The sequence below is a fragment of the Histomonas meleagridis genome (genome assembly GCF_020186115.1).
Source record: "Histomonas meleagridis strain 2922-C6/04-10x chromosome Unknown contig_6, whole genome shotgun sequence".
Lineage (NCBI taxonomy): Eukaryota > Parabasalia > Tritrichomonadida > Dientamoebidae > Histomonas > Histomonas meleagridis.
In genome coordinates, this window is record NW_027150902.1 from 580,083 (window position 1) to 603,265 (window position 23,183).

Genomic DNA, 23,183 nt, shown 5'->3' on the forward strand with positions numbered 1-23,183 from the left:
TTCACATAAATGAACTATTTCAAGATTTCCACCTGCAACTGCATATTTACCCGTGTTATCTAATTTTGCACCATTCATAAGTAAATATTTAAAACATTTAATTGAAGAAAAAAAATGCTGCATAATCAATTAATGTAACATTATCTTTATTAATAAATGAACTTCTTTCATAAAGTGATGGCTCAATTGTTTGATTAAAATTAAAATCATTTTGTGATGAAATTTCTTGAAATTTTTCGATTTCATCATTTCGAATTATTTTCGCAATTTCATTTGGATTAACTCCTTCTGTGACGTATTGCTTATGAAGTTCCCAATCATTCTTTGAAAGTTTATCATAATTATCAAAGAAATATTTTTCTAATGGATCATTATAATTTCTTTTTTTGTTTTCCTCTTCAGTTTTATAGTGTGCAAAATATTTTGATTGAATATTTTTAATAATACTTTTATCTGCTAAATTCTGTTCAATCATTTTGTTTATTATATAATATGCTTCTTGTGAATCAATTTTAGATACGCTTTTGCTAAAAATTTCAAAAATTTTGGAGTTAACTTCTTTGTTAATTTTTTCTACTTTTGTTTGAAGAATTGCTAAGAATTCTAAGCAAGTATCTATTTCGTAGTTTTGTGAATAAAAGCCATAATAAAGTAAGTTACAAATTAAAGTTTTATACGTATAAGGAAAGCTTTTATCAAATAATTCCTCGGATTCCTAGGATTTGTTAACTTCGAGAAAACAATAATTAATAAAATAATATAGAAACTTACAAACAGTAATCCCCTAAAACAGAAAGAAGAAAGAAAACAAATCAAAACCTTTGATTTTTTTATAAAATCTATAGGAACGGAAATGAAAACTTTCACAAACATTTCCAAAAAAAAAAAAAAATCAATTAATTGATTGACCACGATCACAAAAATAAAAACAAAACCATTTTTACTGCAAACAATATCTTTCTAATTTAAAGTTGTACATGAACTTGAGCTTTTGCGTACACAGTTACTTGATGATGATATTGAATGATTCATTGATTTTATAACACTTGTATTTGAGAGATCAAAACTTGAATTATCTAAGTTTGTATTATTGTTAGTGTTTGTTGAATAAGAGAAAGACGAATGACTTTCGAAATTTGGGTAAATTGAACCTCTTTGAAATTCTATTGGTTCTAAAATAGAAACATCATAGTACATAGGATCTGCTGTCATAAATGGGGAAATTCTCAAAGGAAACTTTAGTCTTGGCCCCTCTTCCACAAATCTCCACATGTTTAACTTTAACGTACATTAACATTAAACGTCTTCTTCAATAAACTTTTTTATTATATCTTTGGAATTCTTAAGAAAAAAAATTAGAAATAATTATTTTCTCCGAATATTAAAAATTATTTTCAATAAAAACATTTTACTTATTAATCAAAATGATACAGGACTATCTTTTTCGAAAGATCGAAGCATTTCAAGTATATCTGATTTAGGCAATTCGTCTATATTTTCATATTCATCGATATCTGTTGTGTGGCACATTGGGCAGCATTCATTTTCCAGTGCTGTATTTTCATAATCCAATTGATTCATTATAGTACCGCATACTGCACAAACTCTAATTTCTATTTGTTCCTTATTAAAATAAAATCTTTTATCCACTTCTGCTTTATCTTTTAGTTTTTGTATTACGAACATATCCTCAGGTGTATTCATTAAGTAATCCTCAGTTACTCCATCGACATTTGGTATTTCGTTTAATTCATTTAATGGTTGCATATGAATTAATTCCGAAATATTTTTATCTCCTTTATATTCGATTGGTATTAAAGGAATTGGCTTACACGAATACATACTAAAAGTTATTCTCATTCCACAATTACCACATATTAACAACGGATATTTCGATGTAGAATAAAAATCTTTTCCACATCGTGGACAATTACAGGCAATTAATTTGTCATTACTTTTTACTTCTTTGTTAAACCTAACTGCTTGTTTAGCTATACGTGATGAAGACTCATCGATGTTATACGAACTTAATTCTTTTAATGCGAATGCAATCCAACGTTTTAATCCTAAAGCTGCCGAAGATGTTAACATTTGTAATAATATATCTTCGATATGAATTCCTTGAATCGGATATATTTTAATACATGCAATTACATAATATGAAAGTCGAAATATATCAATAAGTTCATTGTTACTTAAAGGCGTCATTAAATATTGTTGTAATCGATGAATCGCATAATAACAAATTGATATACTATGATAAATCCAATATTTTTCATTGTTATTTAGTCCTAACATAAATTCAATAAATGATAATTTCTCACTTGAAAACGTGTTAGAATATGTATCCTTTAATGTGCGTAATGTTTTCTCACGTTCTTCATAATCATTTGGTATAAAGAAACAGATTAATGATTCAAACAATTTTCCTGATTCGAATAATAATTGCCCGAATTTCGGATATATAATATTATATACAGATGAATAAAGTCTTGATAAACTAATGGCTTCATTCCATTGCCCTAAGTATACACGCGCTTTAGCAATCGCTTCGATGTCATTACTCTTCTTTAATATACGAATCGCGCCATCATTAAGTCCGGCTTTAAGTAATACATCGGCTGCTTTACTACAATATTCTTTAGGGAAATTATAATTAATAATGTTTCGCTCAAGATGTTTTTCTTGAGCTAATCGTAATACTTCATCCCATTGTTCATTATTCGCATATATTGTTAATGCTTCTTCATTAATTCCAACTTCTTCAAGTTCATTTGCCTTTTTTTCATTGTTTTTCTTGTTGTTATTATTTGGTTGTTTTAATTCTTCGCCTAAAAATTTATATAATTCAATGTCATATTTCGTTGGATTAATATTTGGCGCAATTTCATATGTAAAAAATGAAAAACTTTCATTGGTATAAGGAGCGGACATTTTGGCGATTTCGAAATTCTTTTGTTTTAATGATTCTTTAGTAATATAATCCCATTGTTTATTAGAAGGATTAATCATAATTAAATCATTAATACTATTCCAATCTTTATTTTGGATAATTTCTTCTAAAGGTAATTCGATTTCGATTATTTCAATTGATCCTTTATTCGAAAGAACAATTTTATTTTTTATTAATGTAAGAATTGTACCTTCGACAAATATTTCTTTTGGTTTATAATTTTTATAATGTATTGAAATCGTATTTTTATTACTTGTTACATATAACTCATTAACTCTATCAGAAAAAGCGAAACTATAAATGTTTTCCATTTCTTTAATTATTTCCTTAGTAAAACTATTTAATACTATACATTTATTATGATCATCAATTAATGAAATTAATAATTCTTGTTTCGATGTAAACTTAATAGGAAATTCATGTTGATATAAAAGAATTGGTTCATCTTGATTAATGATTGAGAAATAAATACATCCATCTTCACATGAGACTAAAACACAATCATTAATTGATGTTACGTTTGTTAAATAATTTATTTTATTATTAAACTCAAATTGACAAACAAAATTTCCATTTAAATTTATTACATTCATTTGTGAATTAATCGAATATATTATATATTCATTCGTTAAACATATTAATGAATTCTCAAATGTTCCACCAACTTCAGATATTTTCATGATTTTATTATCTTCCGTATTAATATATTTATAAACATTTAATGAATCTTTAAAATGTATTAATAAATATTGTGATGACATTGATAATGATAAAATGACCTTATTAAATGTTAAATTTTCTTTTTCTTCTGTTTCAATGTTATCAAAAATCATTGAGTTAATACTCGTTTTATATGAGACATATTTGTCATAATTAGAAAACCCAAGAAGAAAATTAATGTTTCGTAGTTCAACAAAACCTTCACGTGTGGCAATAGCAACACATCCATTATGATCAACATCCATATCCCAAACCCAATCAGAATCAATTTGGAAATCACAAAGATATGATAACGTTGACGTGAAAAGTGTAAATTTACCAGAAACGCCTGAAAATCCAAAATAATTCGATTCGCCTTTGATGAATATAGAACATAAAGACTCAAAGGAAAGTGAATTCTTACCAATTAATGCTTGATCAGTGGATCGATACATTGAAATACGACAATCTAAATCAGATGTTAATATGATTTCATTGTCATTTATTAGTGTAGAATAAACATTGGTAACAATTGTGGAGTATGTAAATGTTTGTAAAATTTCTTGTTTTTCTAATGAAACAACATTGATAACACCATTTTGATAAGAAATGATAAAGGATTCACCACTTGGCAAAAATGTAATAGATTGAATGTGTTCCTTGGTTTTAATTAGTGTGGTACGTGGATCATCAGGATTCCAGATGTTGTATTCCTTGGAAGAGGATGAAATTAATAGTGGCTTAGTAGGGCACCAAGCAAGATTTTTAGTTGCACCGTTGGAGCCATGAGTTGCAAAAGATTCATTGTTTAAAGAGCGCCAAATAACAACTGTCCCATCTGAACTTGAAGATGCAAAAAAAGATCCATCATATGAGCATCTAACACAGTAAATAGTTGCTTGATGAGATCGTCGTTGGTCAATAATATTTCCTGTTTTTGGATCTAAAAAATATAGATCATTCGCACAAGCTGCAATAATTTGACTTCCATCACGTTTGAAACAAATAGAATATACATCTGGATTTATTGTTATATTATTAAGTTGAGTTTTCCAAATTTGATTAAATTCCATTTTAATTTAACAATATTTAAACGTCTATCGAGACAATAAATATAATATCAAATTTTTAAATATATTGAGTTTCTCGAATTCTCTCCCGTAGTGTAATGGTTAGCACATGGGACTTTGAATCCCGGGACGGAGGTTCGATTCCTCCCGGGAGAATTCGTTTTTTGATTTTTTTTTGTCTGACAAATCATTTTTAATGAAGAAGTGTATTTTAAACCTTGGAGGCAGTTTTAATCCTCCAACTGTTGCACATCTTAACCTTCTTTCATTGGCACGCAATAGATTGGAAGAAGAAGGTTTTACTGAATTTCATGGATTTTTGACACCAACACATGGAAATTATGAAAAACAAGGACTTTTGGGTTCACCTATAAGAAAAGAATTATGCGAGAAATGTGTTGAAGGTAGTGATTGGATTTCTGTAAATGATTTTGAAATTTCCAATGCCGAATGGACCAAAACAATTATTACATTAAACAATCTAAAAGAAAGATTTCCTGATTCAAAAGTGTTCATGGTATGTGGAGCAGATTTAATTTTAAGATGGAACAATCCAATATGGAATCCAGACGATGTTCATGAAATTCTTGATAACTTTGGTGTTTGTATCATTTCTAGAATTGACACACTTGATTCAATTATTAAGCAAGTTCCTGTATTAAATGGTCACATGCAAAATGTTTATCTAATCAAAGATAATCCAATGGAAGCTGTTTCATCAACATACGTGAGGAACCTTTTAAGTCATAAAAAGTCAATAAGTGGCCTGGTTGTACCTGCTGTTGAAAAATACATCAAAGAAAATGATTTGTACAGTGAAATCTAAAAAAGAAAAAATACTTTTTTTTTTTTTTTTTTTTGTGTGTGTGTGTGTGTGTGATAATATCATCTTATTGAAGATGAAATGATTGATTCAAAATTTTAAGTTGCTATAATTTTATATCAAATTAATGACAAATATTTTTATTAGTAATATCAATTCTTTTTTGTTGGAATATCATTTATTTAAATGATATAATAACTCCAATCTGTCAATTAAATGATATTTCTCCAAAAATAAAGTTCTCAAAATGTATTTTAATAGTTTACTTAAAAGTGATTGTGAAAATTCTTAAAAAAACAAAAACATTTCACATGCCGAGCTCAAAGACGAATTCTGCAAACTGGTCAGATTCCCCACTTAAGATTGAAAGTGTTATATTCGGTTTGAATGAGGAAAACCTAGAGAGCTCAGTTCAGATAATAATGAATCTATTTGATTCCACGTATCCTTATTCTTTTTACATGACTGTTTGTAAGATAATATGTTCAGCAATTCTCTCACAAGCTAGCAATACAAGCATTTATCTAAAGTTACTAGAATTACTCGAAAAGAAAGATGAAGAATCCAAAAATGAATATAAAATTATTAATATATTCACAAAATGTGTTTGTGCTTTTCAATCATTTAGTATTTTTTTCATGTATCATATATTTAAAAATATGAATGAACTTTTTAAAAGTGTAGACAATGATGTTAAACAACGTATCGAATATTTTCAAGAAAAAACATATCATTCTCTTCATTACTATTTGTGTTCAAATTCTTCGAATATTGAGCTTCATGAACAATTAATTGAAGAAGGAGTTAATCCAAATGAAGTTTTAAATATTATTCGAAATGATGATATAGAAAAACTTCAAGAAATGTCATCACAAAATGATTTTAATTTTAACCAAACAATCAAACTATCACACTATGAAAGATATTCATTTATTATCAAATGGGATATCTCGTTAATTGATTATGCAGCATTTTTTTCAGCAGTTAAATGTTTTAAATATTTACATATGAATGGTGCAAATATTAATAATACAGGTAAATATGCAATTGCTGGCGGAAGCACTGAAATTATTCATTTATGTGAACAAAATCATTCATCATTTGAAGGTGCATTTGAAACAGCAATTCAATTTCATCGAAATGATATCTTTAAATATTTTTATGATAACAAAATTTTAAAAATTCCAAAAAATTCAGAATTAGGAGAAAAATGTCTTAAATACAGTAATTTCGAAATTCTTTCTTTTCTAGAAGAGAAAAAAATGAGATCAAATGAACAATTATATGGTAAAGCTATAAAATATGGAAATATACACATTTTAGAACATTTCCAAGCAAAAGTTCCGAAAGATATCCTTTTCCAAGCTATTAAATCACAAAACATCGAAATTGTTAAATACGTAATCAATTTAAGTGGAATTGATATCAATATAAAAAAAGTTTTTTTGTTTTATTAAAAGTTTTTTAATTTGATTGTTTGATATATAAATATCTATTTTAAAATTTACTCAAATATTTTAATACGCCATTTATCATTGCATGTAAATTAGGAGACGTTGATATTGTTAATCTTCTTCTTGATCAAGAAGGAATTGATGTTCATGCAGCAGGATTTTAATTTGATTTTTATAAAGTTTCTTTTTATCTTTTTATGATATTTTTTTAATTTCTTTGGGACTGCTTTAATAGCAGCTTGTTTTGGATCACAAACTGAAGTAGTTGAAACTCTTTTAAATAGAACTGGAATAGATGTAAATTCTAAATGTAGTAATGATGATTTTATTCAATATAAATTCGTTTTTAGTTTTTGGATTTTATTAAATTATTAGGATACAGCTCTTATAAAAGCATGTAAAAAAGATAACAACAAAATAGTTGAATTACTTTTAACAAGAAAAGAAATTAATATTAATTTGAAAAATGTTTATTTATTATATTGAAAGGTCTTTTCCTTTTTTATGTGATTCAACCAAAATTATGGTGTTTAAACAAATAATTTCAAACTGCTTTAATGGTTGCATGTCAGAATTTCACTGATAAAACTGTTGAAATTGTAAAATTACTTATAGAAAGAAAAGATATTAAAATCAATGCTAAAGATATTTTATGAATTAATTTTGTATTTATTTTTATGATTTTTGTTTAAAATATTTCAAGTGGAATCTTTTTATACAATTTCTTGCAGCACTTTCTTATGCAACTAAATTTAGTTCTCCAGATGTTGTAAAACTGTTACTTAATCATAAAGAAATTGATATTAATACTTCAACTGTTTGACGATTTTATTTTCATTTGTTTTAACTATTTTAGGTTTCTTTTCTGTTTTTGGGAATTTATTAATTTTATTTGATACACCATTAATATTTGCGTGCCAAAAGAATAGAATTGATACATTAAAAATATTACTTGAAGAAAAAGATATTAATATGAATGGAATCGGATTTTCTTTGTATTAATTAGTGTTTCATCTTTTTTCTTGCTGTTGATTAAATATATTTGGTATTTAATCAAATTTCATTATAGTGCTCTTATGTATGCATCTGATAAAGGTAATACTGATGTTGCTCAGCTACTTCTTTCAAATAAAAACATAGATATAAATGCAACAAATATTTCATTTTTTTGATTTAACGTTTATTTTAATAATTATCAGTTTAAATATAATAAAAGGTGCTTCTTAAATATATTTTTTACTGCACTCATGTTTGCTTCAAGAAGTGGTCATGTTGAAATAGTTAAAATGCTCCTTGAGAAAAAAGGAATTGATATAAATAAAATCAATGTTATTTGCATGTGTTCGGTGTTTACTTTGGTAATTTTATATTCAAATTTCATGCTTAAAGTTTATTAAAATTGATTAAAACAGCGCTTTCACTTGCAAAAGAAAATAATTTTGCTGAAATAGCTAAATTATTAGAAAAATAAATTTAAAAGTAAACAAAAAAGTAGAAATTTGGTATCCTGTCTTCTCAATAAGATCTTTTTAGATTGATGATAAATCAAAGACCGTTAAAGAATGCACAACAAACGTTTATTAGAAAGCTTTTCAAGTTCTTTCACCTAATGACCCTAGCGAATATTACTTATCTGGAGGTAATTATTTATGACCTTGTTCTTCTTCTTGAGTTGATTCCTTTTGTACATTGTCTTGTTGTGATCAAAACAAATGATATGAAATCTGTTGCTGATAATTTATATAAATTAATCGTAACTGAAACATATCTCATACCATTTACGTTATTGTATGCAGTAGTATTTACATTCTATATTTTTTTTTCATACAGCAGGCACAATTTGTTTTTGAACCGAATTTACTTTTATTCTATGATTATTTTGGAAATTCCTCAATTAGTAGTTGGGGTTAAACTAGTTCTCATAGGGAATGACGATTTTTGTAAGAACTCATCAAATCCAAATTGTCATAAATCAGTAAAAGCTGCACATGGATGTGGCATCGATCTGAGTTTAACAGCTTGGGTAACTTTGATATTACTTTTATAATAAACAAATACAAAATTCAAATTCCCTATGGTAATCCTTTATTTATAATCGGAAACAAAACTGATTGAAGATCTTGGGGTTGCTAAGAAAGAAGAAATCAAGCACATCGCTCTCAATTTTTTTGGACACAAATTTTAAATTTAAAGAAATTTTAGCCGGATAGAATTAGCTTTAATGGTGCTTTATGGGAATGATCTACATTCAGAACTTTGATGCAGTGAAGTTCATACTTAGACGCTTTTGTTATCTAAATGTTTCTATGTATACATACAAGTAATTTTTTTTTTCTTTAATGTTTTGTATTTCACTAATTTATATAATAAGGCTAGACATTTTTGGTCAAAAATTGAAAAATAATGAAAATTTATGAAGGAGTCACCCTCCAACGAAACGATCAAAAGTGATGCAACGTTGTAAAGTTATTGTTTTTTAGGTTTGTGAGATGATTGAATGCCTATCGCTCCATTTTGCGGCTTGAATATTTGACACATTTCAAAAAACAATGCAAAAAATGCGGTTACTCACTTCACTTTAATGGAAGCATCAGCTCTTCTCAGCCAAAGCAAAGTTGAATTACTTAAGCAACTCCCAAAGGCAGACGAAGTTTTCTACAAGTGGTTCTTAGCCATCACCGAAGTTGAAAGACCATCATTCCACCTCGAAAAAGCAATCGAAACCGTTATGAAATGGGGTAAGGAACTTGGCGCAGATGTCAAGCAAGATGAAGCTGGAAATGTTCTTCTTTCCATTCCAGCTACACCAGGTAAAGAAAATGTTCCTTCACTTGTTCTTCAAGGACATCTTGATATCGTTGCTGTCGGTGAATTCGATAACGGTCGTGTACCAGTTAAACTTGTTGATGGCAAGCTTACATCTGGCGTTAGTACTCTTGGTGCTGATGATGGAATTGCAATTGCTACAATCTTCGCAGTTTTAGAACTCGAAAAGACATTCCCACATGGTCCGCTTGAATTCCTCATCACCCTTAACGAAGAAGTTGGTCTTCTTGGTGCATCCAAATTAGCTGGTCCACCATTCCTTAAGTCAAGGTCAATGCTCAACCTCGACTCTGAAGACTGGGGTACATTCATCACCTCCTGCGCAGGTAGCCTTACAATCTGGTATGAATATGAAGTCAAGCGTGAGAAATTTGATGGAAAACCACTTCTTGTCAAGCTTTCCCAATTCATGTCAGGCCATACAGGTCTTGTTATCCAAGAAGGTCGTGCCTCAGCACTTAAATGGATGGTTCGTCTTCTCCAATATGCCACTCGTAAGAATGTTGAATATCGTCTTGTCAAAATTTCCGGTGGTGACAAGCACAATGCCATTCCTGGTGAATGCCTTTGTGAAGTTGTTGCTAAGGAAGGCTTTTCCGAAGCTCTTGAAGCTGCTCATAAGGAATTATTAGCCGAATACAAGGCCATTGAGCTTAAGAATCCTAAACTTGAGATCACAGAGATCACACCAACAGCACTCCCAGCCACCAAGGCCGACACCGAAAAAGTTGTCAATCTCATTTCCACAATCCACCATGGTGTCATTCGTATGCACCCAGAGATTGCAGGACTTGTTCAAACCTCGCAATCATTATCAGTCCTTAAGTTCGAAGGCGACAAGATGAGAGCTCAAGTTTATGCACGTACAAATGAGAGCACACAAATGGACTGGCTCAAGGAGTTCAATAGAGGACTTGGCGCCCTTGCTGGCGTTGAAGTCAACATCCCCGAAAATGAGATCCAAGGACCATGGCCAGCTGCCCTCAACTCAAAGATTCTTGAATTCTCAATTCAAGTTTATGAGAAATTATTCGGCGAGAAGCCACAAGTTAATGGTATCCATGCAGGACTTGAATGTGGTTGCATACAGAACCGCGGCTATCCAGACTTAGAGGCTATTTCATTTGGCCCTGATGTCCATGGCGCCCACACAATCGAAGAAAACGTTTCAATTGAATCCGCTTCTAAGTGCTGGCAATTAACACTCGGAATCATTAAGCATTGGGCTGAGTAAAAAAAAGTATCATAGCAAACATCGTTTTTATGCCGTTGATCAATTCTGGGAAATTTTCGAATTCCGCTGAATTTGATCGTATGTCTTCCAATTTAAGTTTTTGATCACTTTACAAAATATTGTTCGTATTCAATGCACTTTTTCGAAAAAAATACGTTGTAACGATACGAGCCCATACGAAATAAATTCTCCAGCTAAAAAAATGGGGTGTTTCCAATCAGGAGCACTCAAAAAAGTTACGCAAGAGCCAATGATATTCGGTCCTTCATCCGCTAAAAAAGAAACCCTTAATACTCAAAGGAATATTGAAGAAAATAATCAAATACAGAAAAACGTTTGTTCATTCTCAACTTTTGTACAACAAAATGAAAATCCTACAATATTCGAATGGACTTTTCTCAATGAAATAGCAAAAGGCTCAATGAGTCGAGTTTTTATTTCTAAAAATATCGAAACTGGTATAAAATGTGCCGCCAAAGTATATGACAAAGAACTCCTTATGCGGCCAACACTTGGTGGAGAAGCTCCACCCTACATTGCAGTTCAGCGTGAGCTTGATATCATGGCATCAATATCACATCGTTATATTATACCCATAATTGAAATCATTGAAGATGACTATACCAATTCTCTTATCATGCTTCTCCCTTATGCTAACAAAGGATCCCTTCAATCTTACATAGATTCTGAGCATCCATCAGAGGAAACACTTTCCATCTGTTTTTATGAGATTGCCGAAAGCCTTCGATACCTCCATTCCCATAACATTGTTCATCGCGACATTAAGCCAGAGAACATATTAATATTTACAGATACATTATTTAAGTTATCCGATTTTTCAGTTTCATCTAAACTTGATGAACCTGATCAAAAGCTCATTGACACTCGTGGTTCTCCAGCATTTCTTTCCCCCGAAGAATGTGAAGACGATGCATTTGACCCAAAACGCGCCGACGTTTGGGCATATGGTATAACATTATTTAGTTGTATTTTTCATTTTTTACCTTTTAGACTTGAATTAGGACAAGGTCGAAACGTTGTGAGTACTGTGTTTACTGTGACGCATTTGTTGAGTACTGAGGAATTGGATGTTCCTGAAGACAAAGGATTTTCGCCTCATTTGATTGCGTTGTTGAAAAATATTCTTCAAAAAGACCCGAACAAAAGGCCTTCGTTTGAGGAGATTGTGAAGTCGGAATGGTTTAAGAAGGGGAAAGAAATTGATAAGGAAATGTTGGAAAATGAAGAAGAAGAAGAAGAAGAAATGAAAGAAAACTGATTTTATTTTGTAAATAATTATATATAGATATTTTACAAATTAGAATTTTTGTATTTTATTAATTTAATGTTTATGATTAAAATAATTTTATATATGTTTTAATAATTTGAAACATCACTTCATATAGCAGTTAGAAATAATAATATAGAAACAGTAAAATTACTTTTAGATAAAGAAGGAATTGATGTTAATGCAAAATATATTCATTTGAATAATTTAGAATATGTTTTAATAATTTGTAATATGTTTTTATAATTTTATATATGTTTTAAAAATTTTATATATGTTTTAATAATTTGGAATATGTTTTAATAATTTGAAATATGTTTTAATAATTTGAAACAGCACTTCATATTGCAATTGAAAATAATAATATAGAAATAGTAAAATTACTTTTAGATAAAGAAGGAATTGATGTTAATGCAAAAACTATTCATTTTAATAATTTAAAATATGTTTTAATAATTTTATATATTATATATTAAACTTAATAATAAAAAATAAGAACTATATAATATTATATTTAAAACCAATTATTTATAGAATTAAATAAACTATATATATATGTATAGATGCCTAGCAACCACAAATTCTAGGGTGGGTATTATTTCGGCTGCAAACAAACGTCATGCCATAAAATTTGATTTAATAAAAATTTTACTAAAATCAAATAACACCGATATCAACTATTGCCTTGGTATTAGACAACAAACGAATAAAGAACAGTCCAAAGAGAGAAAATAGCATAGATATAATAGAGTCCATCAAGTCATTTTTTACATTTCGCATGAATATATCTTCTGACTCAGATGATATGATCGCAAAATATGTACCTGTTTTGGTATCAGTTTCGAGGGCTAAGTCGATTGGTCGACCAATACTGATAAAACCATACCTTGTCAATTGATATCGAATAAGCATAAATGAATCAATCATCCAAAGAAACAAAGCACGAACTGCTCTTGGAATCATGATTTCACTGTCCATGAATTTGTCACTTTCAATTGAATATAGTGCAATTGAAAATATTGGAAGAATAACATTTTCGATATGCAAAACCCAAAATGGAACTCGGAGAGCATAATAGTGAAGAACGTAAGTAAAACAAAGCGTGAAAATAGTTTGAGCAACTGAATCATAACCGCAAAAAATCATATGCATTGGTGACAAAAGTAGAATTAAATAAAGAATACTTCTGATTACATATCTTTGCTGATGACAAAGGCTGATTCCGTAAAGTACTATTAGGCAAAACATGGAATATGAAGCATTTGGAAAATTATATCCAATAGCATCTGAATCACTTTCTGAAACTTTTCGACACGGTGGTCCTTGATCCATCAGAAAACCTAGTGGAACTATAATTAAATAAATATAACAAATTCTATGAAATAAAGTCAGAATTGAAAGTCTAGAAACATTATATAAACGTGTAATTTTGGGATATGAAGTGCCTTGATTTATAAGAAACATAAATGGTAATAAAAATAAGAAAATTAAACATGAAGCAAAAATTACATTTGGTTGTTGCATCCATGAAAATGCAAATGTCACAACTGCGCCAACAGTTGCAAGGTATTTTGGTTTTATAAGGCACGCGTTTGCAACCGAATCACCTATAGTGCTAACCCTAAAATCCATTTGTTACACAGATTTTAGATGAAAATAAACGTTTTCTAAGGAGACCGTTATGCTGGAATTACTTTTTAATTAAATTGACAAAGTGTGTTTGGCCTTGCCTTTCATCTGATGTCGCACAGAACCGAGATTGATGGATTTTCAGGACACCAATTCCACCCAGGACATGGTATCATCTACATTCGTGAGGATAAGCACATGATGTCTTTTGAATCACGTAAGACTTTCCGCATGTGGGAACGTAAAAGAAATCCAAGAAAGATCAGCTGGACTGAGCACTATCGTTTCGATCATAAGAAGTCCAACACTGACCAAGTCCAGAAAAAGGGACGCGCACAAAGGTCAAAGAAGGTTACTCGTGGATATGCTGGTGTTTCAGTTGATGCAAACGCAAAGGTTGCAACAACAGCTGTAAAGAGGCGTGTTCAACAAACCAAGAAGGGAGGAAAGAAGTAAACATATTCTTTTAATCACAATTTAACATTTTATTCAAAACTTTAGCCTATGGTTACCTGAATTTTATGGAATAATAAGTTGTTCGAACTAGCTCGTTCTTTGGGCTTTTAGGGGCTCAATTTTTGCAAATATGTTAATTTCAAAACTATCAAAAAATGAAGAGAAAGTACCATATTTTGTGCTGCTGGAAAAGAATCTGTAAAAGTCTTTACCTGGTGCTTTTTTGTATTTCTAATTCAAGAACTTTAAAATAAATGATTTTATGGTAACATGATTATTTTGTGTTGATATGCAGGTTGTCAAATGAAACTTCTTTGTGATTTGGTGTTCATATAAAAGATAGCCTGAAATTGTGATCAATGATAGCGGTGTATGTGGAATATCAGAACAATCAAAACTACCAAATGAATATTGAAATGGAGGATGGACACTCATAAAGCGTTGAATTTCTTCCTTATTGCTTAAGGTACAATCTTCAAATTCAAAAACACATCCATCATCAAAAAATGTTATAATCTGTGGATTAGATGCAGCACTCCCAAAATACTGGAAAAATCTGTTTAGAATGACGCTTGCTGCTCCATAAGTATTTGGGCTTGATTTTTCATTGGAAGCATTTTGTTCCATATTTGTGTCACTTTTTTGCCTGGAAGCAATTGCAAAGCGAATTGAGGAAATCGGCAAATAACAAAGAGCCTCACAAACAGCATGTATAATGAAATAAATAATGTTTATTAAGACTCAAAAATTTGTAATTAAAGATGAAAAAAGTTGAAGATTATTTTATTTACAAACAATTATTTGGTTAACAGAGAGGCAACATATTGAAAATTTCAAGCTGGAAGTTCGAAATTATTTTCTTGGTAATTAGATAAATTTAATGCAAGCAATTTATGGATCAAGTTCATGTCTTTGATAAAGAAGCAAAGAAAGGATTATTAAATTAATTAGGGCGAGAATCGAAAATATAGGTCCTTTACAAAATGTGGTAATGAATTTGTGAAAAGTAATAAAAATCATAATTCCTGCCAAACAGGATAAAATCAATACTGATCTAACTTTCAAGTGAAAGAAAAATGAAAACACAAAAGAAAATGGGTTGGAAATCATATTACCATTTTTTAAATTATCATATGATATCAGTAATATAAGAGCCCCAAAAAGAAGCAACTTCAGGTTTCTCAGTATTGACATGATAAAGCTTCCAATGTCCATAGTTATTGTATTCGGAATATAATGAAACTTGTTTGGCAATATATAAACGGTTTTTCATTATTACAATGAAATTTTTCATGAAGAAGGAAGCTATGATTAATTTCATATTAAATAATAATTTGCATAAATTAATAGAAACAAGGCAAAAATATTTTATTTAAACATCAATTTATTTGAATGTCAATATAAAAAATTCGAATTACCAATGAAAAATATAATGAAAGAAACATTTGAATAGCTTTGTATAATATTTTTATTTAAAGTAATTTAAGAATACTTGTGCCATTTCAGCTATTGATGCATCTTCTGAATCAAGCAAATTCGAAACGCTATCACAAACGTCCATTTCCAATATTTTATTTTTCAATTCTTCGAAACTTTCCAATGTGCAAATCTTCGACATTCCTGTTATCATTCCATCCAAGAAATTTCCTGCTATTTCATTTTCGAGGTTACAAGCTTCTTCGCATTGTAATCCCAACAAATCAGACGAGAACAAATTTGCGCATTGCTCAGGGCTTCCTATTACAAAAATGTTATAAGATGCATGAAACAACAAAACCTTCTGTTTAAAGTCTCTTTTATCATCATCCAATATATATTGTATTAAGTTATTACATCCGTACATAAACATATCGATGAAAAGTTGTCCACAAGATAAAATATCAACTAATAATTGTGTCGATGTCATACTAATCTTTTCATCAATATCATCAATACTTAGAAGAATACTATTCGATAATAACTTATCTGTTAAAGGTAATAATTCATCTTGTGAATGCGTGGTAAAAACAGTCGAAAAAAATCGATACGCTGCAACTTTAGTTCTTGATGAAGAACTTTTTAATAAAAGATTTGCAAGGTCAACAAGATTCATTTCAGCCATAAGAAATAATAATTCGGGATATGCAGTGATGGCCATACGCATCGCATCTAAGACATCACAATAAATGCCATTTAATTTCTTATTAGTTAAAACAGTGTGAAAGATTTGAAATATTTCTACAATTCGTTCATGAGCTAAACCTGGAAAAGTCATAAACAATTGGCCTAAAAAATGTAGACACGCAATACGCGCTTTGTTACTATGGAATGAGGTGTCAAGCGTAATGGCTAATGGATAAAATTGTTTGAGAACTATCTCAGGTACATCACCGCTTTGAATCATTAATGAATATACAGAGGATCCTGCTTTTTGACGTTTTCTGTCAGCACTACGTGTGAGTTGCTTTATTTTGGGCATAAGACTTGGAAATGTTAGGATTTCTGATGGCTGAAAAATGCGATAACGTAGAAAATAAGAAATTAATCTTGAAACAATTAAAAATTTGTTGTTAAGATCACCAATAGTTTCATTCCAAAATATGTACTCGAAATAGTCACAAATGTATTGAACAAATGCTGGGTTACGAAGAAGACCATAATCAATATTTTGTGTTTCATATATAATATTAGAAATACCAATTAAAAACATGGTTGCATCTTCAAGTGGAGTTTCAATAAATGGTATGGCTAGTTTTTTTGCAAGAAATTTTTCAAGATCTTCATTCCCGGCGATTGTTGCAATATATTTATGCTTTTTACTCTTTAGATAACGGAAGCTTCCCATAAGATGAGAAACCCTTGATGAGTGCCAAACTTTGGGTTTTGGAGTTTTTTTGTAGCAGCAGTTCATATTTATAAACGTCGATTTATGGGGCAGCCCAATTCTTATGAAATGAGTAGACAGCAATTCATTTAATCTTCTCTTGTACAGATGTACAAAAAAAATTACTCTTTTTATAACATATTTAAAAATGTATAATTATTGATATATGTACTTTGATAACATATTAATTTTTTTGACAAAAAAAGTATATATTATGATAAAAATTAAGCAAGAATGTATCACAGCACAAATATATAAGTTTGCAAAATCTTATCCACTCTTAAAGAATAATTTTATTTATAATGAGTATAAGATAGTTATAAATATAAGATTCTCGAAGCATGCATCAACATATATTTTCTTTTATGTAAGTTATGATTTAAAATCTTATCTAAGAGAGGGAGCTAATTTCTTTTGATATGGTAATCTTCCATACCTATGCCATGTAAACCATTCATTTTAATCCGGTTTTTGGCCTTTCTCTCCTTAAATGAATCAAAAGTACTTCGATGGAACTGTTCGTGGAATCCTTTCAGGTGACTCAATAATAGTTGATTTTCGTCCGCCATGTCCAAAACAATATCAAGTTATTCATCTTAATTATCTTATTGCGCCAAAGTTTGGTTCTTCAAATGGTAAAATCAAAGACGAACCTCATGGATTTGAATCATGGGATTTCCTCCGCAAAAAGTGTCTCGGGTGTCATGTTCAAATTTTTTCAACCTCTCGTCCAAGAAATAATACAACACATACAATTTTTGGAGAACTTCCAGTTACATTCACAAGGGTTTCATTATTCATGGATAATACAAAACAAAAAGATTTAGGCTTGCTTGTTGTTGAAGAAGGAATGGTCAAGCTCAGAGATGATATTAAATCTGAAAATAGTTATTATTTACAGCAACTTCAGAAGGCACAAGAAGAAGCAAAGAAAAAAAAGATTGGAATTTGGGCTGAACAAAGCGGTTTTATAAGACCACTTCCAGTATCATATAGTGTATCAGAAATTCTAATGCAACAAAAATACCGTGCGATTGTTGAGGGCGTTGTGAACGGAACCACGTTTTCCTTGTTTTTAATGCCATCACACATATTAATTCAATTTCAATTAGCAGGTTGCCGAGCGAAATCTGTAAAGAAAAATGATGAGAAAAAATCTATTTACGGAACCGAAGCCAGAGAAAGGTCAATTATTAAATTCTTCCAAAAGCATTTGCAAATAAGAATTTGCTCAAAATCCGAAAATGGCCCATTCATTGGACATTTTGTCAACAAAAATCCTTTAAAAGGACCAGATAATGAAATTGTAAGTATGATCAAAGAAGGGCTTATTGCTTTCAATCCTCAAACAGCAGATTTTGCACCAAATGCTGATCGATATATTTTAGCTGAACACCAAGCCAAGCTCGAGAAGCTCAAAATTTGGAGTGATTATCAGCTTGAAGAGAAAAAAGGCCAAGATTTTCAAGGCAAAATTGAACTGATTCGAAGCTCATCTTCAATTGTGGTAAATGGAACAGAAAAGAAGCTTTTCTATTTTAGCAGCATTAGAGTCCCTTATTTCTTCTACAAGTTCGGAGGCTCGGCTGAGAAATACGGCTTCGAGGCAAGGGAGTTCCTCAGGACCAACTTCCTCGGGAAGGACGTTAAGGTAATCAGCGACGGTTGTGAAGGGAACCGTGAATATGCGACCGTTTATTGCGATGGCAAGTGCATTAATGAAGAGCTGTGCAAAGTTGGCCTTGCCCGAGTAGATGATACTGTTGGAAAGAAGTCAGACCAATACCAAAACTTTGAAAAAGCACAAAAAGAAGCAGAGCAAAAAAAGATAGGAATCTTTTCAACAGAAAAACATAAATGCTTTACAGTTAAGGACACTACTTTGATTGAACATGGTGGTAACGAAGAATATCTTGGTCAACTCAAAGGTCAAACATTTGATGCAATAATTGAACAAATTTTCTCAACGAACAAATTTTGCGTTCTTATTCCAAAGATGCATTTGATAATCCGCACAGGCCTTGAAGGTCTTCTTTCATTTGGAAATAATGAAGTATGTGGATCTGAATCTAGACAATTTTGCCAAAAGTTTTTACAACAATCTATTCTAATCACTGTGTGTAGTGTTGACAAGTATGATTGTTTCTTTTCTGATATTGTTCTTAAAGATACAAAAGTTGATATATCAACTGAATTACTTAAAAACGGTCTTGCAGATCTTCATCCACTCTATAGGACCATTAAGACACAAAACGAGCATGCTTCTGCTCGTATTTCTGCCATCGAATCAAGAACTGGAATTTGGGCAGACATGACTCGACATACATATTCTCTTAAGTACAACAAGCCAGAGCCTGTCAAATTAGTCAGCGTTTACAGCGAGTCAAGCCTTCATCTCGATGTTCAGCTTCTTTCAAAAGACATGGAAACCATTGAAAAAGTTCTCAGTCGACCGTTAACGGAGTTAACCGCTGATGACATCGCCAACCTTCGACGTTCTGAATGTGTAGCTGTTCAAACACCAAAAGGAGTAATGCGCGCTCGTATTCAAGCACTTGGAGAGAATAATTCCAAAGTTACAAGCGTGAAACTTATTGATACAAATGAAATTACAAATACTTTTACAACTGTTTATGCATTACCAGAGCCATTGACTAAAATTGTTCCACAGGCTATCTCAGTCAGATTGGGTTGTGTTAAACTATTTAATAATAATACTAATGTTCAGAAAGCAATCGAAAAAGTTTACGAGCTCTGTGAAGACGCCAAGCTGTACGTACACCTAATGAACGACGACAGTGAACCATTGGTTTTGATCACTGATCATGAAAGTATAGATTCTACTTCTTTGAATTGTCTTATGTTTGCTTATGGTTTTGGACATTATGTAAGCTGTAATGCACCACAAAACTTCGAGCAAGTATGCAAGAAGCTTAGAGAATATAGTGAAAAAGCGCAAGCGCAAAGAAATGAGAAAAAGTGAGCTATTGAATAAATAAGAGATAAGTTCTTTTTCTGTTTTCACAATTCTGCAAAATTTGTTCAACAATTTGAATCCATCGATTGTTGTTGAAGATATTTTGTCGAACGGAATAAAATTGCCCTTGCCAAAGAAAGCTTGTGTAATCATTAAGATTGGGTAAATAGTAATAATCAAACCACTTAAGAGCTAAATATATACAAAAAATCCCTACAGATTATTCAACTTTTTACTAAGTTTACAAACAGTTTTCTGGGGGATATGGTTTGCGGTTATATGTTCAAAAAGTCATAAAACGCGTTTTTTCTCACAACTCGGAAAAATATGTTTATCTCGAATTTTTCAAATTTTTTTAATTCTTGAAGTAAAAAAATGTTTTATATTCAAAGTAGAAAATGAAGCTAATTAAAATAATAATTAATGCGATGTTTTTATAATTAGATATTTTTATTCTTATTTTCAATTCATTCAATTACGACATTTGACACCTCATTTCGCTATGGCTGAGTATTCAACCGGTCTTTTCGAGTGCTTTAAAGATATCAAAGGATGCCTTTACACAATGTTTTGCTTCGAATGTTCTGCTGCACAAAATTGGGCTGACTCAAGAAATGAACCATGCACAATTTGCCATCTTTGCGGTTATGCATGCCCAATTTGGACTCGATCTAACATCAGAAAGATGCTTGGTCAAACGGATTCCCATTATACTACTGATTGCTTAGTTTACACATTCTGCGGTCCATGTGCTGTTTGCCAAGATACTCGTCAACTTGATAAGCTTAACCAAAGCTCACAATCTATTAACCAACCAATAGCTTAAATAAAGCAAATTTTAGCCAAAGTTGAAAATGGATTTTTTCTATTTGTTTTTGAATGGTTTACTCTGAATGGGGTGTCCCGTTTCCAAATAATGGAGCAATCGGCTGAGCTTTCAACTGGAAGCACAAACCCTTTTATTTCAAATCACCCATGGTTGAGTTTTATTTTTATTAAAACACTTCCTTTTATTGTTTATCTTGTAATTGTTTTAACAAATTTTAAAGAACCAAATATCTCACTTGTAATCTTTTTGATTTCACAGATAATAGAATTTGTATTAACAAAAAATCAACTTGGATTAAAAATGACAGGATTGAAATGGAATATTGATCCAGAAAAAAATGATTCAATAATCCAATATTATGCAAAGCCAGCACCATTTATCCCAAGTGTAGTGCTTTCAAATACCTTTTGGATTGGTTTCTTTGCATCAATAGTAATATGGGTAGTTTGCTTATTTATAAATATATTTAAAGCAAGGCTTCTTGGAATTATAATTTGTGCGGTTGGAATTGCTTGCCAAGCCATCAACCTGATCCTATTCACAAATGCGCATCATTCTAATCAAAAAGAGATAACATCTGTTGCAATGAACATTAAAGAAGATGTTCTTTTTGAATTAGTGAATGAAGAAGAAAGCAAATCAGAGCAAAATTCATCTAATGAAAGTACATAATTGCTTTCAACATATACTAATTACTTTCCTATATTTTTTATTAATAAAAATTTGGTCTTTCTAAATATATAGATTATTTGTTTTGCTTATAATATTGCTCTGTAATGATTTTTGTTGATGACACATTGTGATAAATAAAACATTATTAAAAATTTTATAAATGTATTAATTCATAGATCTTTTAAATATTAAGAGTGTGTACTCACCAATATGGAATCAGATTTACATTTTTTCGATATTCGTTTTCTTATTAATCACGTTTCTTTTAACATTTATTTAAAAATATGTAATTTTTGTGTTTACTTTAAATGTATCAAATGATATAACATTGAATCTCTCTTTCACAATCAATTTTATATAAAATAAAAAAAAAAATTATCTTATTTATTTTAATCAATATATGATTAACAATTTATAAATTGATAATATTCATTTCTAACTTACTTTTGATTATCATATGAATATGACAACTCGAAGCAATATTGATCAATAGAGTTTTTGCTCATACATAATTATTCATGATATTCTGAATATTATTACCCTCTGTAGATAAAAGGATCCCTAAAAGTTGCACTTATCAAAAAAACATTATGTTTTTGTTGATTCCATTTGTATTTAAATAAGGGAATATCGATTAAGATATAATTTCATTAATGACACAATATTCATGAAAACATTAATTTAAGAAAATATATTATCATTCATTGACTGGGATTAGGCATATGTTGTTCCATAAATAGAATGACGCCAACGAAAGATGTGAAAAAAAGAAATTGAAATTGTGGGCCAAAATTGGAAAATATCTTCCACTTGCAAGTGATTGTCTCGCATGAAGAAAACCTTAAATTGAATAAGACTAACAGCAATTTTTGCTGTGGTTATAGAAACATGTTCAATTGAAATCATTGTGTAGCAAGTGCATGTAACAAAAATATCACTGGGTAGAATGATAAGGGGTTGTGTTGTTTGTTTGGATGTTTCAATTTTTTATAGAATTCCTATCGAAAAAGACACTGTTTTTCAGCCTCAGGAGGAGCTAAGTCAATAACGTTGTGTTCCATTTTGATTGGCTGAATTGCTAATGTTCTCAAGAGTCTGACTCTTATAACCAGAAATGTAGACACCATGCATCACTTCCTCATTTAATTCCATATCATAAAATCTTTAATTTCTTGGTTCAAAATCATGATATGGTCATCTAGATCTCCCAACATAGATTCTTCAAGGTGTACTGTTTGGAATGTCAATTTGTTCTCTCTCATTAAAATTAATAGATTATTTATGCACTCTATTGCGATTACAATCAATATTATAACATAAACTTATGGCAAAATGCGTTTTCTTTTTGCATTTAAAAAAATTACTTTGATATTTTCTTACTGTTCTCTTATTTTCTAATTGTGATTTTTA

At 30.3% G+C, this 23,183-nt stretch overlaps 7 protein-coding genes across 7 annotated transcripts; 6 read left to right on the forward strand and 1 right to left on the reverse strand.

Moving 5' to 3' along the window:
- Window positions 1-4,918: 4,918 nt before the first annotated feature.
- On the forward strand, window positions 4,919-5,548 carry GO595_008023 (nicotinamide/nicotinic acid mononucleotide adenylyltransferase; the record flags this gene model as incomplete). Its single annotated transcript, XM_067921552.1, has 1 exon — window positions 4,919-5,548. One exon carries the CDS (start codon window positions 4,919-4,921, stop codon window positions 5,546-5,548), a length of 630 nt encoding a protein of 209 aa, XP_067771857.1.
- A 4,032-nt stretch (window positions 5,549-9,580) lies between these two features.
- Window positions 9,581-11,059, forward strand: GO595_008024 (cytosol nonspecific dipeptidase; the record flags this gene model as incomplete). Its single annotated transcript, XM_067921553.1, has 1 exon — window positions 9,581-11,059. The coding sequence occupies one exon, from the start codon at window positions 9,581-9,583 to the stop codon at window positions 11,057-11,059; it is 1,479 nt and encodes a 492-aa protein (XP_067771858.1).
- A 202-nt stretch (window positions 11,060-11,261) lies between these two features.
- GO595_008025 (CAMK family protein kinase) lies at window positions 11,262-12,338 on the forward strand (the record flags this gene model as incomplete). Its single annotated transcript, XM_067921554.1, has 1 exon — window positions 11,262-12,338. One exon carries the CDS (start codon window positions 11,262-11,264, stop codon window positions 12,336-12,338), a length of 1,077 nt encoding a protein of 358 aa, XP_067771859.1.
- Window positions 12,339-14,087: 1,749 nt separating this feature from the next.
- GO595_008026 (60S ribosomal protein L24) lies at window positions 14,088-14,432 on the forward strand (the record flags this gene model as incomplete). Its single annotated transcript, XM_067921555.1, has 1 exon — window positions 14,088-14,432. One exon carries the CDS (start codon window positions 14,088-14,090, stop codon window positions 14,430-14,432), a length of 345 nt encoding a protein of 114 aa, XP_067771860.1.
- Window positions 14,433-15,900: 1,468 nt separating this feature from the next.
- On the reverse strand, window positions 15,901-17,256 carry GO595_008027 (uncharacterized protein; the record flags this gene model as incomplete). Its single annotated transcript, XM_067921556.1, has 1 exon — window positions 15,901-17,256. One exon carries the CDS (start codon window positions 17,254-17,256, stop codon window positions 15,901-15,903), a length of 1,356 nt encoding a protein of 451 aa, XP_067771861.1.
- Window positions 17,257-17,785: 529 nt separating this feature from the next.
- GO595_008028 (Tudor domain containing protein) lies at window positions 17,786-20,278 on the forward strand (the record flags this gene model as incomplete). Its single annotated transcript, XM_067921557.1, has 1 exon — window positions 17,786-20,278. The coding sequence occupies one exon, from the start codon at window positions 17,786-17,788 to the stop codon at window positions 20,276-20,278; it is 2,493 nt and encodes an 830-aa protein (XP_067771862.1).
- Window positions 20,279-20,774: 496 nt separating this feature from the next.
- Window positions 20,775-21,098, forward strand: GO595_008029 (putative Cys-rich domain containing protein; the record flags this gene model as incomplete). Its single annotated transcript, XM_067921559.1, has 1 exon — window positions 20,775-21,098. The coding sequence occupies one exon, from the start codon at window positions 20,775-20,777 to the stop codon at window positions 21,096-21,098; it is 324 nt and encodes a 107-aa protein (XP_067771863.1).
- Window positions 21,099-23,183: the final 2,085 nt, after the last annotated feature.